Below are 16897 nucleotides of genomic sequence, written 5' to 3' on the forward strand. Positions count from 1 at the left end.
CCCTGCAGACCCATTGACATTCTTATAAGTTATTTTTGCACCTTCACTTTAATGGCATCAACTGTCTATTTCCTCCCTCAGATTCTGCCTGATCTGTTGAGTTCCTCAGCAGATTTTACTGCTCTAGATGCCAACATCTTCTGTCTTGTGTTTCAATTTCCACCAGCAGAGATGGTTTATTGTTTATTCTGTCCTTCTATAATTTTACTCTGTACTGTCGCACCCTGAGAATTCACAGATTCACGAGCAATAAGCACAATCAGGTGCATTTATATGGCATCTTTGAGTATAGTTAATTATCCATGCCACTTTAGAAAATAGTTATCAAAAAATGAAAATGCACTTCTAACTTAATTTTTTAGTATTTCTCTCCCAGGTCACAAGCCCCACATTATAAATGAGTGAACACAAAGTACACTGCAGATGCTGGGGTCAAAGTGACACGTACAACATGCTGGAGGAACTCAGCAGGTCAGGCAACATCTGTGGAAATGAATGCTTCATCTTCCAGTAATTCCCTCCCCCTCCCTTCCCCCATCCCAGTGTAACGGGGTTTTTTTTCTTTTTCTTTGTTACTGTGTATGTAATCAAAATGGCGTCTTTGTTTTGTTACAAGTAGGAATGCTGGCGCCTGTATTAATAGTAGGAATGCTAGGTTCTTTGTTATGATAAGTGCTGGAAGCTTGTTTGGGACTGTAAACTGATTGTTGGCGGGGCTTTTGGGGAGTCGGCGCGATGGAGTGAGAGAGAGAGGACGGGGTGCTGGAAGCTGGGCGACGGTACGGACCCCGAGCGGGGGTCCCCGGCCCAAGGTTTTCGGTGAGGAGAGGAGACGGAGACAGAGGAGTGTGGAGCGTCTGGTTGACCACCGTGGGGGTCCCAGGAGGCGGGTCGAGGAGTTCGGAGGGGATCGAATACCAGAAGACTTCAGTAATTGAGCTCCAACGATTGTGCACGAAGTGGTTTGGACTTTGATAAGTTTGGCGCCTTTTCTTTTTTTTCTCTTATTCATATATACTGTATCGTTAGTAATCGCTTAGTTATAGTAATCTGTATAAATTGTACTCATTTAATCGCATAAGGTGTACTGTCTGTTTTTGGGCGAGGCGGGGACATCACACAGCATCCACACCAGCTGATTACCCAGTTTGGCGGGGCCGAAGGCTGCTCCCCCTAGACGAGAACGAGTTTGAGCGATGCCTGAGGTGACCCAGGGGTTACATTGTGGGTGCGATCGTCCGGGATTGATTTCTGTGGAAGCTGTGTGATCGCCCTCTTTAAATTATGTCTGCGGCGAAGAGCTGGTGTGCCTTTGTGGGTGTGCGATTGCCGGTTATCTCTGCATGTGTGTTGGGTGGGGTGGCTGCTGTTGGTAGCCCGGAGGTCGTTGTTCGAGTTCCGACTAGCGCTGACGAAATGGTGGTGGTACCATGGGTTGTCCGTACTGTTTGGAGAGTGAGGAGTGACAGGTTGGGATGTTTTAGCTATGGTGGGCTCTGCCCGGTTGTTGGAATAACGTCCAGCCCTAAAGGGGCGGAGACGTGGGCGGAGCAGACCTCTCAGTTGTTGGGTGAGTGGCAGTGCTTGGCTGAGGGAAAGCGACAGGGATTGGTTGAAAGTTTGAGTAGGCGGGCTGGTAGCGTTGTTAGAACTGTCGGGCGCAATTATCTCGAAGTGACAGCTGCCAGTTCTGGGAAAGTGTGGGAAAATGCGTGTGGTTCGACTGGAAGTCAAATGCCGCAGCTGGGGGGCTTATCATATCTGTGGCAGGAGATTGGTGGGAAGTTTTTAGGGTATCCCTTTTGGTTAGGAGGGCAGATAAATTGCTTGCGGAGACAGGGGGATCTGTCAAGGGGATCAGTTGTTCCGTTGATCCGAGAGATGTCGGGAAACTTAGAGGAGGCCCAGTGGGGGAACGGCTTGGGGTCTCTGGGGGAGCACGTTCCCAGCAATGTACCAAGGAACTCCCGCAAGGAACAGACCCTATTCCTGAAGGCTTAGAGGGACCACGCACTCAGGTGTTGTTACGGATGGATGGAAGTCAAGTTAAAGCCATCCTCGGCACCGGGGCACCGGTTAAGTTGCTGTACAGTTTGTTTTATAACCGCTTTTGGAAGCCTTTACCCTTGATGACATTGACGGCACTGGAGATTTGGGGTACCAGTCCCGGTGATTATAAAGACGACGGTTGTTGGTCAGTGAAAATTGAGTTCTTAGAGGCAAATGTGGAGGTGACTGAGGTTCGTGAATCGTTAATGCTGATGTGTCCGGACCCTGTTGAGACGGGCAGCGTTTCGGTTATGGAGAGAACCAATATCCTGTTGGTGCGCTTGGGGGCCTGCCCGGAGGAGGCGGGTGAGAGCTGTTTGGAGGCATTATCGATGCACCCAGAGTTTCGAGCTGCTTGTGCGGACGTGTGTAGCAGCATTGGGCCAATACCGAATTCAAACGAGAGCCGGTGGTGGTATGGCCTGGAGGAGTATCTGAGGGTGAGACCCTCTTAGTGGACGCTGCGAAATACCACCAGGGAGGGGAGTTGACTGCTGAAGACACCTCGGTGAGGCAGAGGTTGTGGCGACTGGCCCCTACAGCGTGGCAGACGTAGGCAGCGTGTGTGTGGATTATATTGGGCCATAGAGGCGATGGCCTATCTGAGTAGTGCGAAGAGGTTTAAGGTGCTGGATCTGAGGAGTGGATGTTGCCAGATCCCGATGAGTGAGGCCGGCAAGGAGAAGACGGGGGTTCAAAGTTTCCTAGGAGTCTTTCCGGTCCGAAAAGATACCACAGGGTATCTCCGGAGCCCTTGCAACCTCCCTGCAGGGCATGTGGAAGACCATGGGGTGTGGAGGCGTTTGGAATTTTGACGTATGTGGATGATCTCCTGGTATTTGGATTTGCCTCAGGAGAATATGAAGTGAGGTCGTTGCAGGAGCGGCTGAGAACTACAGAGTTAAAGTGTTTTCTGGACACGTGCCAGAGTTGTCTCTACGGAATCAAGTTTGAAATGAAGACTGAGAGACCGGAGAGAGTGATCTGGAACCATTTGAAAGACTTACAAGTTGGAGAGAACGAAGAAAGTTGTTTGACTAAGGGCCACAGCAAACTGAGAGCCTGGAGAAGGGAGTTTGCGGAGGTGAAGAAATTGCGGACAAATCTCGGAAGGGGGAAGCGGTAGCTTGAAGGGAACCTGAAGATGACCATCGACAGTTCAAATGAAGTGCAAAACCTGAAGGTTGATCTGGAAGAAGTCATGAGGAGAAAAAAAGCTGGAGAGAAGTGCAGTGAATACTGAACTGGAGGGTGACCAATCTTTAACTGCTGCTTTTCAGGTCGGGGTAGAAGAAGCTGTTGGAGTAACTGCATTCCAGATTGAGATGGTCGGGATGCAGGAGTCAGAACTGCTGAGCCAGGGGCCAGAGAAGATGATAATCTCAATTGCAGGAGGCTGAAGAGACTGCAGGAGCAGTGCAGGCCACGTGTTTCCGTTTGGAGAAGATCAAACAGCAGCTACCGATCGAAGAAATGAGGAAGAATACGGATTCAAAGGCTGAAGTGCTGGATGTGTGGTACATGCTGCCTTTTGCTGACTTTCCCTCGATTGAGGAAGAGACCTTTGGCCCTTCTTCCACTGAGTCAGGTGTAGTGGGGAGGGTTAGCTGTGTGCAGTGTGGGGTATGAGTGAGAGATTGAAAGAGGAGTTGGTAGTGGACCCAAGGTATCCTCAGCTGTGTCCTAGCCTCAGGGTTTAGGTGAGGGGGGTACGGAGGTCTCAGAAGGGTTTGGGAACGCCCAGATAGTTGGCCTATATAGCGCTTAAGGAACAGGGCGTGAGGTTTACTGTGTGGGGAGAAGATGTCACTGCTTGTGCTTGGGTTACGGTGTGTTAGCAGGAAAGGTGACGAGTTATCTAATAGTCATGAGGACATGACTTTTATTTGGTGGGGGGAGAGTGTAACGGGGTTTTTTTTCTTTTTCTTTGTTACTGTGTATGTAATCAAAATGGCGTCTTTGTTTTGTTACAAGTAGGAATGCTGGCGCCTGTATTAATAGTAGGAATGCTAGGTTCTTTGTTATGATAAGTGCTGGAAGCTTGTTTGGGACTGTAAACTGATTGTTGGCGGGGCTTTTGGGGAGTCGGCGCGATGGAGTGAGAGAGAGAGGACGGGGTGCTGGAAGCTGGGCGACGGTACGGACCCCGAGCGGGGGTCCCCGGCCCAAGGTTTTCGGTGAGGAGAGGAGACGGAGACAGAGGAGTGTGGAGCGTCTGGTTGACCACCGTGGGGGTCCCAGGAGGCGGGTCGAGGAGTTCGGAGGGGATCGAATACCAGAAGACTTCAGTAATTGAGCTCCAACGATTGTGCACGAAGTGGTTTGGACTTTGATAAGTTTGGCGCCTTTTCTTTTTTTTCTCTTATTCATATATACTGTATCGTTAGTAATCGCTTAGTTATAGTAATCTGTATAAATTGTACTCATTTAATCGCATAAGGTGTACTGTCTGTTTTTGGGCGAGGCGGGGACATCACACAGCATCCACACCAGCTGATTACCCAGTTTGGCGGGGCCGAAGGCTGCTCCCCCTAGACGAGAACGAGTTTGAGCGATGCCTGAGGTGACCCAGGGGTTACATTGTGGGTGCGATCGTCCGGGATTGATTTCTGTGGAAGCTGTGTGATCGCCCTCTTTAAATTATGTCTGCGGCGAAGAGCTGGTGTGCCTTTGTGGGTGTGCGATTGCCGGTTATCTCTGCATGTGTGTTGGGTGGGGTGGCTGCTGTTGGTAGCCCGGAGGTCGTTGTTCGAGTTCCGACTAGCGCTGACGAAATGGTGGTGGTACCATGGGTTGTCCGTACTGTTTGGAGAGTGAGGAGTGACAGGTTGGGATGTTTTAGCTATGGTGGGCTCTGCCCGGTTGTTGGAATAACGTCCAGCCCTAAAGGGGCGGAGCGGACCTCTCAGTTGTTGGGTGAGTGGCAGTGCTTGGCTGAGGGAAAGCGACAGGGATTGGTTGAAAGTTTGAGTAGGCGGGCTGGTAGCGTTGTTAGAACTGTCGGGCGCAATTATCTCGAAGTGACAGCTGCCAGTTCTGGGAAAGTGTGGGAAAATGCGTGTGGTTCGACTGGAAGTCAAATGCCGCAGCTGGGGGGCTTATCATATCTGTGGCAGGAGATTGGTGGGAAGTTTTTAGGGTATCCCTTTTGGTTAGGAGGGCAGATAAATTGCTTGCGGAGACAGGGGGATCTGTCAAGGGGATCAGTTGTTCCGTTGATCCGAGAGATGTCGGGAAACTTAGAGGAGGCCCAGTGGGGGAACGGCTTGGGGTCTCTGGGGGAGCACGTTCCCAGCAATGTACCAAGGAACTCCCGCAAGGAACAGACCCTATTCCTGAAGGCTTAGAGGGACCACGCACTCAGGTGTTGTTACGGATGGATGGAAGTCAAGTTAAAGCCATCCTCGGCACCGGGGCACCGGTTAAGTTGCTGTACAGTTTGTTTTATAACCGCTTTTGGAAGCCTTTACCCTTGATGACATTGACGGCACTGGAGATTTGGGGTACCAGTCCCGGTGATTATAAAGACGACGGTTGTTGGTCAGTGAAAATTGAGTTCTTAGAGGCAAATGTGGAGGTGACTGAGGTTCGTGAATCGTTAATGCTGATGTGTCCGGACCCTGTTGAGACGGGCAGCGTTTCGGTTATGGAGAGAACCAATATCCTGTTGGTGCGCTTGGGGGCCTGCCCGGAGGAGGCGGGTGAGAGCTGTTTGGAGGCATTATCGATGCACCCAGAGTTTCGAGCTGCTTGTGCGGACGTGTGTAGCAGCATTGGGCCAATACCGAATTCAAACGAGAGCCGGTGGTGGTATGGCCTGGAGGAGTATCTGAGGGTGAGACCCTCTTAGTGGACGCTGCGAAATACCACCAGGGAGGGGAGTTGACTGCTGAAGACACCTCGGTGAGGCAGAGGTTGTGGCGACTGGCCCCTACAGCGTGGCAGACGTAGGCAGCGTGTGTGTGGATTATATTGGGCCATAGAGGCGATGGCCTATCTGAGTAGTGCGAAGAGGTTTAAGGTGCTGGATCTGAGGAGTGGATGTTGCCAGATCCCGATGAGTGAGGCCGGCAAGGAGAAGACGGGGGTTCAAAGTTTCCTAGGAGTCTTTCCGGTCCGAAAAGATACCACAGGGTATCTCCGGAGCCCTTGCAACCTCCCTGCAGGGCATGTGGAAGACCATGGGGTGTGGAGGCGTTTGGAATTTTGACGTATGTGGATGATCTCCTGGTATTTGGATTTGCCTCAGGAGAATATGAAGTGAGGTCGTTGCAGGAGCGGCTGAGAACTACAGAGTTAAAGTGTTTTCTGGACACGTGCCAGAGTTGTCTCTACGGAATCAAGTTTGAAATGAAGACTGAGAGACCGGAGAGAGTGATCTGGAACCATTTGAAAGACTTACAAGTTGGAGAGAACGAAGAAAGTTGTTTGACTAAGGGCCACAGCAAACTGAGAGCCTGGAGAAGGGAGTTTGCGGAGGTGAAGAAATTGCGGACAAATCTCGGAAGGGGGAAGCGGTAGCTTGAAGGGAACCTGAAGATGACCATCGACAGTTCAAATGAAGTGCAAAACCTGAAGGTTGATCTGGAAGAAGTCATGAGGAGAAAAAAAGCTGGAGAGAAGTGCAGTGAATACTGAACTGGAGGGTGACCAATCTTTAACTGCTGCTTTTCAGGTCGGGGTGGAAGAAGCTGTTGGAGTAACTGCATTCCAGATTGAGATGGTCGGGATGCAGGAGTCAGAACTGCTGAGCCAGGGGCCAGAGAAGATGATAATCTCAATTGCAGGAGGCTGAAGAGACTGCAGGAGCAGTGCAGGCCACGTGTTTCCGTTTGGAGAAGATCAAACAGCAGCTACCGATCGAAGAAATGAGGAAGAATACGGATTCAAAGGCTGAAGTGCTGGATGTGTGGTACATGCTGCCTTTTGCTGACTTTCCCTCGATTGAGGAAGAGACCTTTGGCCCTTCTTCCACTGAGTCAGGTGTAGTGGGGAGGGTTAGCTGTGTGCAGTGTGGGGTATGAGTGAGAGATTGAAAGAGGAGTTGGTAGTGGACCCAAGGTATCCTCAGCTGTGTCCTAGCCTCAGGGTTTAGGTGAGGGGGGTACGGAGGTCTCAGAAGGGTTTGGGAACGCCCAGATAGTTGGCCTATATAGCGCTTAAGGAACAGGGCGTGAGGTTTACTGTGTGGGGAGAAGATGTCACTGCTTGTGCTTGGGTTACGGTGTGTTAGCAGGAAAGATGACGAGTTATCTAATAGTCATGAGGACATGACTTTTATTTGGTGGGGGGAGAGTGTAACGGGGTTTTTTTTCTTTTTCTTTGTTACTGTGTATGTAATCAAAATGGCGTCTTTGTTTTGTTACAAGTAGGAATGCTGGCGCCTGTATTAATAGTAGGAATGCTAGGTTCTTTGTTATGATAAGTGCTGGAAGCTTGTTTGGGACTGTAAACTGATTGTTGGCGGGGCTTTTGGGGAGTCGGCGCGATGGAGTGAGAGAGAGAGGACGGGGTGCTGGAAGCTGGGCGACGGTACGGACCCCGAGCGGGGGTCCCCGGCCCAAGGTTTTCGGTGAGGAGAGGAGACGGAGACAGAGGAGTGTGGAGCGTCTGGTTGACCACCGTGGGGGTCCCAGGAGGCGGGTCGAGGAGTTCGGAGGGGATCGAATACCAGAAGACTTCAGTAATTGAGCTCCAACGATTGTGCACGAAGTGGTTTGGACTTTGATAAGTTTGGCGCCTTTTCTTTTTTTTCTCTTATTCATATATACTGTATCGTTAGTAATCGCTTAGTTATAGTAATCTGTATAAATTGTACTCATTTAATCGCATAAGGTGTACTGTCTGTTTTTGGGCGAGGCGGGGACATCACACAGCATCCACACCAGCTGATTACCCAGTTTGGCGGGGCCGAAGGCTGCTCCCCCTAGACGAGAACGAGTTTGAGCGATGCCTGAGTTGACCCAGGGGTTACACCAGTTTCACTCTGCCCCCTCCTCTGGCTGCCTATCACCTCTCTCATGATTCCACCTCCTTCTACTACCCATAGTGCTTTCCTCTTACATTCCTTCTTCACCTTTCCTGCCTATCCCTCCCTGCTTCCCCTCCCCCACCCCTTGATCTTTCTCCTTACTGGTTTTTCACTTGGCACCTACCAGCATTCTCCTTCCCACCCTCCCCCCACCTTCCTTATAGGGCTCCTGTCCCCTTCCTCTTCAGTCCTGACGAAGGGTCTCAGCCCGAAACATTGACTGCTCGTTTCCACAGATGCTGCCAGACCTGCTGAGTTCCTCCAGTGTGTTGTACGTGTTACATCATAAATGAGCATTGAAATTTGGGCCAGACCTGCCTAATCGATGGCCCATCTACATTTGGCTTCTGGTACATGTTGCTTTGGATGCGAAAGGATGACTGGTGTGCTAGCCTAAAGATGCACAGGGTAGGATTTACACTGCGATCTCTTGCTGTTGTGGGTCCTTTGGAGAAACTGATTTGGAGAGTGGATTGTCAATCGGTAGTAGAACATCAATTGGATTAGGAAGCAGATAGGTAAGCACAGATTGGTTTTGAGGGAATGGTTGGTGTAGATGTCCTGCAGATGGTGGGGTGTAGGCAAATGTTGGAAATTCAGGTCTCCTATTAGAGCTAGGTATTGGAGTAGACAACTGATGGATGTTGGGCAGATGGACAGGGAACTTGTGATGGGATGTCAAGCTGTGACTGGAGGTTGGGAAGAATATTAAAGGTATAGGTAGCAGGAAAAGAGGATGCAATCTGTAACAAAGGAAAGTTAAATAAGTTACTTACCTGAACTGAAGTAGATTCCTCAGACTCCCCTGCAGAAGCTAGCTCACCTAGACATCTTTATTTGGCTCATACAGTCTCAACCTGTGATTATTGAGTTCTTTTTCATGTTGCTTGATCGTGGGAAAGCATTTGGCTCACGGTACATGATCCTTAATGGATGCTTCAGTCCAAAATGTTGCCAGAGGAAGTGGAAGATGGAGCTTAGTGGCAGGAGCATAGACTATTGTGCAAGAGATGTGCCAGCAACTGTGTGTTGGCAGGGAGGCCTACCTCATTTGGCTTCAGTGGCAGCTTGTACCAGTTACCCTGGCTGAGGAACCCTGTAGCAAGGAATATAATTTTGTTTTAACTTGAATTAGAGCAATTCCTTTCAGAATAAATGAAACATATCTGTGCATTAAATGTAGTGGAAGTTTTGATTATTTTTCAGGAAAAAAAAGGTCGATTTAAAATTGTTAATTTTGAGCCTGAGATGGATAGAAGTTTCTTATTCAAAGACATTCAGGGATCATGGGGAAAATACAAATGTAAGGTCGTAGAGCAGTCATTCATTAGGTGCCAGGATAGTTTCAAGTCTTGACCTCTCTTTTCCCTGTGTTCATAAAGCCGGGCCAGGCCTGTTCTTGGGGGAAGTAAAAAAGTTCCCTAATACCTGTGTGAAACAAGAGCATGTCTCCCTATCCTTGGTATTGTTGAGCATAAACTTGTTATTTTTTCACATAGTTTAACTTTGCCTATGCTTGTTTGTATTTTTATATAATCACCTATATACAAGGGTTGGTGTCACTCCACTGAATCTGTCAATTTGATAGGTGATTCTTACCACTGGAATGTCTGTCATCTCGTCTGAGCTGGTATTTAATACAAGACAACCATGTGTTCTTTTTCTTTATCTGTTCATTTTTATTGTAACACCTAACAGCCACCAAAACCAACAAGTTTTTGCCTCATTCTTCACTTCCATAGAACCTTTTGATAACACAATGATGATGATCCAACTGTATTCTGACCAGTGCAGGTCCTCTCCCAGATATCGACAGGGTTGCATTGCCATGGACTTTGAACCCAGCACAATTCCAAGTTGGAAATGTAGCTCTAAAACACATTCCCACGTGGCAGGTGGAAATCTATCCCAAATGCTTATTTAAATGTACATTCATAAGCTGGGGAGTACTTGTAGTTATCCTTTAAATTCAATTGCAGTGATGACATTAAAAACAAACCAAAACTGCTCAGAGACTAAGCATGGGGGTGGGGTTGACACCGTATGACACATTCCACTAACGAAGATCTAAGTCGAGAAAAAGTATGTTCAATCGTTTATTAAGAAACCAGCAAAGGCCAATAGTTTTGTGTAACCCTCTGGCTTGGCCGGTGGTGCTAGTATAAGGAAGAGAGTCTCTGGCCCCACCAAATGTGTGAAATCTGAGGTGCAAAGCCTCTTGTTTGTGTAGATGCTGTGTGATCGGTTCGCCTGTTACAAATCAGTATCAGGAAATAACAGGCAGTACACCATATGCAATTAAACGATTTAGCTTTATAATCCTGAATTTGACTAAAGGGTTAGTAAAGAAAAACAAAAAGAAAGGGGCCCATTTTAATGAAACTGTCTAACGTGCACAAGTTGGAGTTCACAGTTTCCCTTCCGCTGGTCCTCTATCGATTTCTCCAGGCTTTGTCGACTCCTAGCCCCACTCCAAGTCCACTCCTTTCTGTGTTTACGACCTCTCCTGGCATCTTCTCTCATTATCTTCCGCCAAACAAAAGACCCACATCACCACGGTGTCAGGCACACAAGAAAAAAAACACTCCCTTCATTGGACAGTGCACATTCCAAAGCCCCCGTTATCTCCGGCCATAACCCAAACACTGCAGCTACAGAGAAACCATTACATTAGCAGTGAAACCTTTCCCAGAGTGTTATGCTCTCCCTTCACCAAATTTAGTCATGTCTAAATATTCCTAAATGGTATATTCAATTATGACTTGATCGCCAGAGTTCGTTGTGTGTCCTGGATGGCTGCTGCATTTCCCAAATCACAAAAATGACTATATTTCAAAAACCCAACACACACAATATGCTGGAGGAACTCTGCGGTCCAGGCAGCATCTGTGAAAAAGAGTACAGTTATGTTTTGGCCGAGACCCTCCATCAGGACTGGAAAAGAAAAGATGAGGAACCAAAGGAAAAAGGTGGGGGAGGGGAGGAAGAAACACAAGTTGACAGGTAGAACTAGGAGAGAGAGGGGTGAAGCAAAGAGCTGAGAAGTTGATTCATGAAAGAGATACAGTGCTGGAGAAGGGGGAATCTGATAGGAGAGGACAGAAGCCGTAGAAGAAAGAAAAAGGGGAGGGGCAGCAGAGGGAGGTGATGGGCAGGTAAGTTGAGAGAGGGAAAGAGAATGGGGAATGGCATGACTAGAAGTTCGAGAAATCAATGTTCATGCCATCAGGTTGGAGGCATAAAGTGAAAACTGGAGGTGCTGGTGTTCCCATGCACCTGCTGCCTTTGTCCTCCTTCATGGCAGAAGTTGTGAGATTAGGGCAGCACGGGCGGGTAGCGGTTAAGTTAACGCTTTACCGCACCAGTGACCCAGGTTTAGTCACCACTTCCTTGTACGTTATCCCCATGACCATGCTGGTTTCAATATTGCTATTGGCAATATTTTCCGTGAAAATTGTTTCATAGACAGATATTCACCAGAACAACAGCAATAATGTTCATACTCTTTAAAGTCATTCCACATCCACTTATTAAAAACATTAGATGATGTTGATGTTGAGGATTAATATTTTATTTTAAATCCAGCAGTGGGAACCTCCTCAAAGAAGTGTGTTGGAGACTCTGGAGGCAGCAGATGCTGGAATGAATGAGCTGAGCAGCATCTGTGGTAGAAGAGTTACCTTTTTTTTTAAAGACTGAGTTTCTGTAGTGAGGATGAGGCAATGGGGTGGAGGGATGATGGGGACAATCCTGATGTAGGGTTTTGATCCAAATTGTTGACACTCCTTTTCCTCTTACAGATGCTGCTCTATCTGGCTCTAACCGTCTTGCTCTAACTTCTCATCTTTTTTTTTCCAGTCTTGGCCCAAACCAACTGTTTACTCTTTTCCATAGATGCTGCCTGGCCTGCTGAGTTCCTCCAGCATTTTGTGTGTGTTGCTTGGATTTCCAGAATCTGCAGATTTTCTCCTCATTGCTGCTCCACCTTCTGGGTTTCTTAAGCAGATAACTTATTGTCCCACATGTGTGTTTCTAACCTTCCCTCCTGGCCACTCATCTAAAGTTTAAATTAGAACCAAATTTTTTTTTAAGTTTTCACTCAATATCATTCAGGGACAATTTGTAAAAGACAAGCATATACAGAAAGATTAGATTCGTATGCCAATATTTATTTCATATGTGATCCATAGAGCTGGGAAATAGAACAGATTTTCACTTGTCACTCAATACTAACTTTCAATTCATGGTCGTACACGTGAAAAACAAGTACTCAACACTTTCACAGTAATATCTTTGAATCCTAAATCTTCAATCGATAAAATAGATGATAGCTATATCACAAATACTGCCAGTGATATTGATTGATGTAGTTTATTTTCCTATGCATCTCCTGAGTCAAACTGGTATAGAAGGCAACATAGACCGAGAGGTGACATGATAGAATTATGAGAAGCATTGATAGGGAGGGTGGATAGACAGTGTCTGTTTCCCATGCTAAGTGTCCTCATCGTAATGATAGTTCGAAGGGTAAATATTTCACTCCAGAGGAGGTGTTCCAAGCAGGAACAGTAACAACACATAGAAGAAATCTGAAGAGGTACTTGAATGAGCAAGGCTTTGAAAGATATAGAATTAATGCAGCCATGTGGGAATGGAAAAAATAGGCATGATGGTGGGCCAAGGGAGCTGTACAACTCCATTACAATATCTGGGTGGGAATTACCACATTAGGAGCTCAGATATCATAAACTGCAGACTGGTGTTGTAGTGCAGTGATTTATCTATGAGAGTACACTTCTCTCTCAGCCCAGTTGCTTTGATTTTTAAATTCATTCTCACTGTATGAGCATCCTTGACAAGGTCAGAGATGATTAAATATCAAAAAGGTACGGATGGTGGAAATCTGAACTAAGCAGGTCAGGTTGCATATGTGGAATGGAAACAAGAAAGCTTTCAAGGCAAAAGACCCTCTATTTATTATCTCCATTTCTACTGAGGGTGTGGTTTGAGGCTGCCATCTTGAAATGTTAAAGTCCTTGTCGAGATTGTACTTGCTTCCACTGTACAGTCACAGTAGGGATTTTGACCAAAGGACGAAGAGGAAAGACATATAAATTTCAAGTCAGGGTGGTTTATGTTTTGAAGAAGGACTTTTAAATAAAGTGTTCTGATTCATCAGCTGCCCTAATCCTTTGAGTTGTAAACATTGCATGATACACTGAAGCTCCATGCAGCAGATAAATACAGTGTTAGTCAAGTGAGCTGCTTTGTTCTGTCAACAACACACACAAAATGCTGGTGGAACAAAGCAGGCCAGGCAGCATCTATAGGGAGAAGCGCTGTCGATGTTTCGGGCCGAGACCCTTCATCAGGGTTTCTGACTTTGTTCTTTGTTCTGTGATGTTTTCAGATTCTTAAGTGTTGTTGGAGTTTCACAAATTACAGGCGCTGGGCTCCCCTGGTTACTATGACATAACTTATGGGAATCTGACTTTATGCAAGTCCTCCCATATATTTTAAAGCATTTTGAAGCTAAGAATAATACTTTTTTCATGGTATTCATTAATGACTGGTTTTCCATCATTTTTATATTTCCATTAGCTTAATTATGGGCAGTGTTAGGGTAATTATTACATGAAATGAAAAAAATCATAAGTCTTGAAAGACCTCAATAGAATGGATGTGCAATGGTGTTTCCTATCTCGGACCAGAGGGCACAGCCTCAGAATAGAAGAACGGAGATGAGGAGGAATCTGTTTAGCCAGAGGGTAGTGAATCTGTGGAATTCGTTGCCACAGAAGGTTGTAGAGGCCTGGTCACTGGGTAGCTTTAAAGCAGTTCTTGATTAGTCAGGGTGTCAAAGTTTAATGGGGAGACAAAAGGAGAATGGGGTTGAGAAGGATAATAAACCAGCCTTGATGGAATGATTGTATAGACTCTAGGCTGAATGGTCTGTATGTAGAGCAGTACTATAGTGAATGAATGTTTCTGACTTCTGGAGAAATCAGCTTGTGGACGTTTTGACAGTAACAGAACCCTTATGTTATGCAGGGACTGTGTATACTCCTGATGCACTAGGATGAACCACATAGGTCGTCTTTAACCAGCATCGAGGTTCGAATATCTCCTCCTATCTCACTAGAAAAGAGCCCTTTATTATAATACTGATTTGCTTTCTTTATTGTGTGATCCAAAGAGAATCGAGCCTTGTTCTATTGTGGAATTCTGAGATGAATTCAATCTGTTGGCAATCCTCCATCTCACACTTCTATTACTACTGTGAGCGTTCTCTTGTTTTCTGACATTGATATTCATTTCTAAGGAGGCATTACATTAATGTGTTTGAAGTACTTGGAAAATCGTGAAAAGGAGGTGTGTTTCTTCTGGAAGATTGTATGAGGCATTTGTATTTCAATTATGCTCGCATTTCATGATCAAACCTGCATAATCTTTTCTTATTTCTTGTTAACTTCTGGGAATGACAAGGCCGACATTAATTTCCCGTCTTTAATCACTTTTTTGGAAATAGCTTGTGGGCTCTTCTCTAGGCTGCTGGAGTGCTTGGAGCGACGGTGGGCTGTCCAGGTGGTGTCCACGAAGAAAAGGCAGTGATGTTCAACTCAGTACGTGGTGTGATTTTGAGATGATGGTTGTTTGGTTCTGCTGCATTTGTTTCTAGTGTAATGGAAACTGTAGAGTCAAGAGAGATTGTAAAAAAAAGCTTTATGAAAATGCCACAAGGATGTGAAAGATAGCACACACTGCAGGCTATAGTTTGCTGGGCAAAGGGAACATGGATTTCAAATGGTGAGTGGAATTGTCCAGGATTATGTCAGACTTTGAGAATCCCAGGTTTCTAAGGCAATGGTTTATGTTTGTTGCAGATTTAATGATGAAGTTCAAAAGTGCCCTGGGACGGGATGATAATGAGAGAAAGGTGGAAATAAGGGTTGGCAGAGATCTGTGACATGGGCTAGGACATGTGCATCTTTCCTCCATGTTAATGTAAAATTACAATTCAAAAACTGATCTTCATATTTCTGTATCTTCAACAAGCAGGGCTTTCGCAAGGAATCCTACATTAATCATGGGGGGTGGTGCAGAGCTAAAGATAGCACCAGAGGGTGTCTTCTCCTGGCCTATCAGCGACACAGTTTAAATTGTTCTAATGTCTCTATTTATTTTTTTCAAGGTGGCTGGAGTCCGTGATCTACAGCTGCACTCAAACTGTGGTTCTGCACGGGAACTGCGTGTACCCGTTCTTGGAGCTCGCTGTTCAGCCACATTTTCAATACCTCCAGGAGCGGCCTGAAGACAGGTGCCTGTGGACTCGATTTCTAGCCAGTGTTGCAAACTGAAGCGTTGTGGGGAGCTGGAACATGCAGACAGTGAGTGCAGCTGTCGGAGGCCTCTGAACTCGGGTAATCTCTTTCTCTCGATGGTGAGTGAGAGTTTGCTGCTGATTTTTGAGTCCGGGAAACTCGAAATAAAAGTACAGACAGAATATAACATTGAAACTGTGACTGTTTGTCTCCCCTCTTGCTGAGGAAGGAGTGATATCTGCTTTGTTAGTGAGAGAGAGAGAGGCTGAGGGATGCTGAACTGTTGGAATGAACACCAGTTTTTGATGAACTGTAGACCATGCTCTTTGGCGTCTAGCGGGTGGTAGGAATGCTGATGCTTTCTGCTAGAATAAGTGGGGCAAGGGTTGATGCTGCTTGTATGTGGAAGGGGGTAGGGGGCTTTGGGGGTCTTAGGTTTTTTTCTGTCATTCATTCTTTTTCTTCTGTTTCAAGGATGGCTGCAGGGAGTAAAAATTTCAGGTTGTGTACTGTATATGTTCTCTGATATTAAATGGAACCATTGAACTATATCATGGAAGCCAGTAAGGTGTCAAACCTGCTTCTATGTGCCCCTACGGAATGATGCTATTTACCTAATCCCAACACCCAAAAATGAGTGTGACAGCTTCCAGTTTATGTCCTGTTTGGGTAACAAAACTATGCCACTCACTGGTTATAATGCACAAAGAACAGAGGATCACACACCTATTTTGTTGCTATGATTTATCCATCATGGCCTCTTACTGAGAGGAACTGGGAAGAGCTGAAATCATCAGAGTAATCACCAGCAGCTAACAGACATGCCTCTCAACCGTTGGATATTTAGTGACATTAATAATGCTCTTGAACTGGTCTGCGATTTTGTTTTATGACTTGTTTGCTTCATATTGTTCGACTGTGAACAGGAGATCAGATTCACCAATATAAATATGTATCACAATAATCAATCCAATTTGAATATCTGCCGAAGAGGCAATATACATATATATCAGTTCTAAATAAGCAAAGTATTTTTGGAATCATTAATTAAACATGAGGTGTAAATTCAGGCAGGTATGTTTTAAGCTGTAAAATCTCTATGACTGGCTGCTTCCTGTCTTGATAAAAATCGAGTCCGGTGATTAGCTCCACATCCCGTACTCGTGCCGTGTGAGCCCAGATGCGCTCTTCAATCCACTGAGGATAACGTTTTTCCATCTGCCAAAGAATGTAAGAATCAATATCCACTGGCTATATGCTTAGGTTATTCCACATTCTTACCATAAACAATCTACATCGTCAAATAAAATTAATGTACTGTTTACAGAATGAAAGATTCTAAGTCATTCATGTGCCTTTAGCTAGTTTATTGATGTAATTACCAATTTCAAAGGCTGCACCGGGGAAGGTACAATGACCCCCCCTCTTTGCAGACTGTGGTTTTACAAATGGTGTGGAGACAGATGCAAGGGAACTTTCTCGATTCAATGCCAGC

General features: G+C 46.1%; 1 protein-coding gene and 1 long non-coding RNA gene across 2 annotated transcripts in view; one reads left to right on the forward strand and one right to left on the reverse strand.

Moving 5' to 3' along the window:
* The window catches only part of LOC140733651 (uncharacterized), a 53102-nt gene that overhangs the window by 8339 nt on the left and 27866 nt on the right, over positions 1-16897 (forward strand). The window contains exon 2 of the long non-coding RNA XR_012100330.1: positions 15273-15521. This is a non-coding gene — a long non-coding RNA (uncharacterized lncRNA). The remainder of the gene's footprint in view (positions 1-15272; positions 15522-16897) is intronic.
* Positions 12229-16897, reverse strand: part of LOC140733649 (ectonucleotide pyrophosphatase/phosphodiesterase family member 3-like) — a 100511-nt gene continuing 95842 nt past the window's right edge. The window contains exon 23 of the mRNA XM_073057263.1: positions 12229-16620. Within this exon, the coding sequence (XP_072913364.1) occupies positions 16450-16620 (171 nt within the window). The 3' untranslated portion in view covers positions 12229-16449. The remainder of the gene's footprint in view (positions 16621-16897) is intronic.

Source organism: Hemitrygon akajei, chromosome 9 (assembly GCF_048418815.1).
Source record: "Hemitrygon akajei chromosome 9, sHemAka1.3, whole genome shotgun sequence".
NCBI lineage: Eukaryota > Metazoa > Chordata > Chondrichthyes > Myliobatiformes > Dasyatidae > Hemitrygon > Hemitrygon akajei.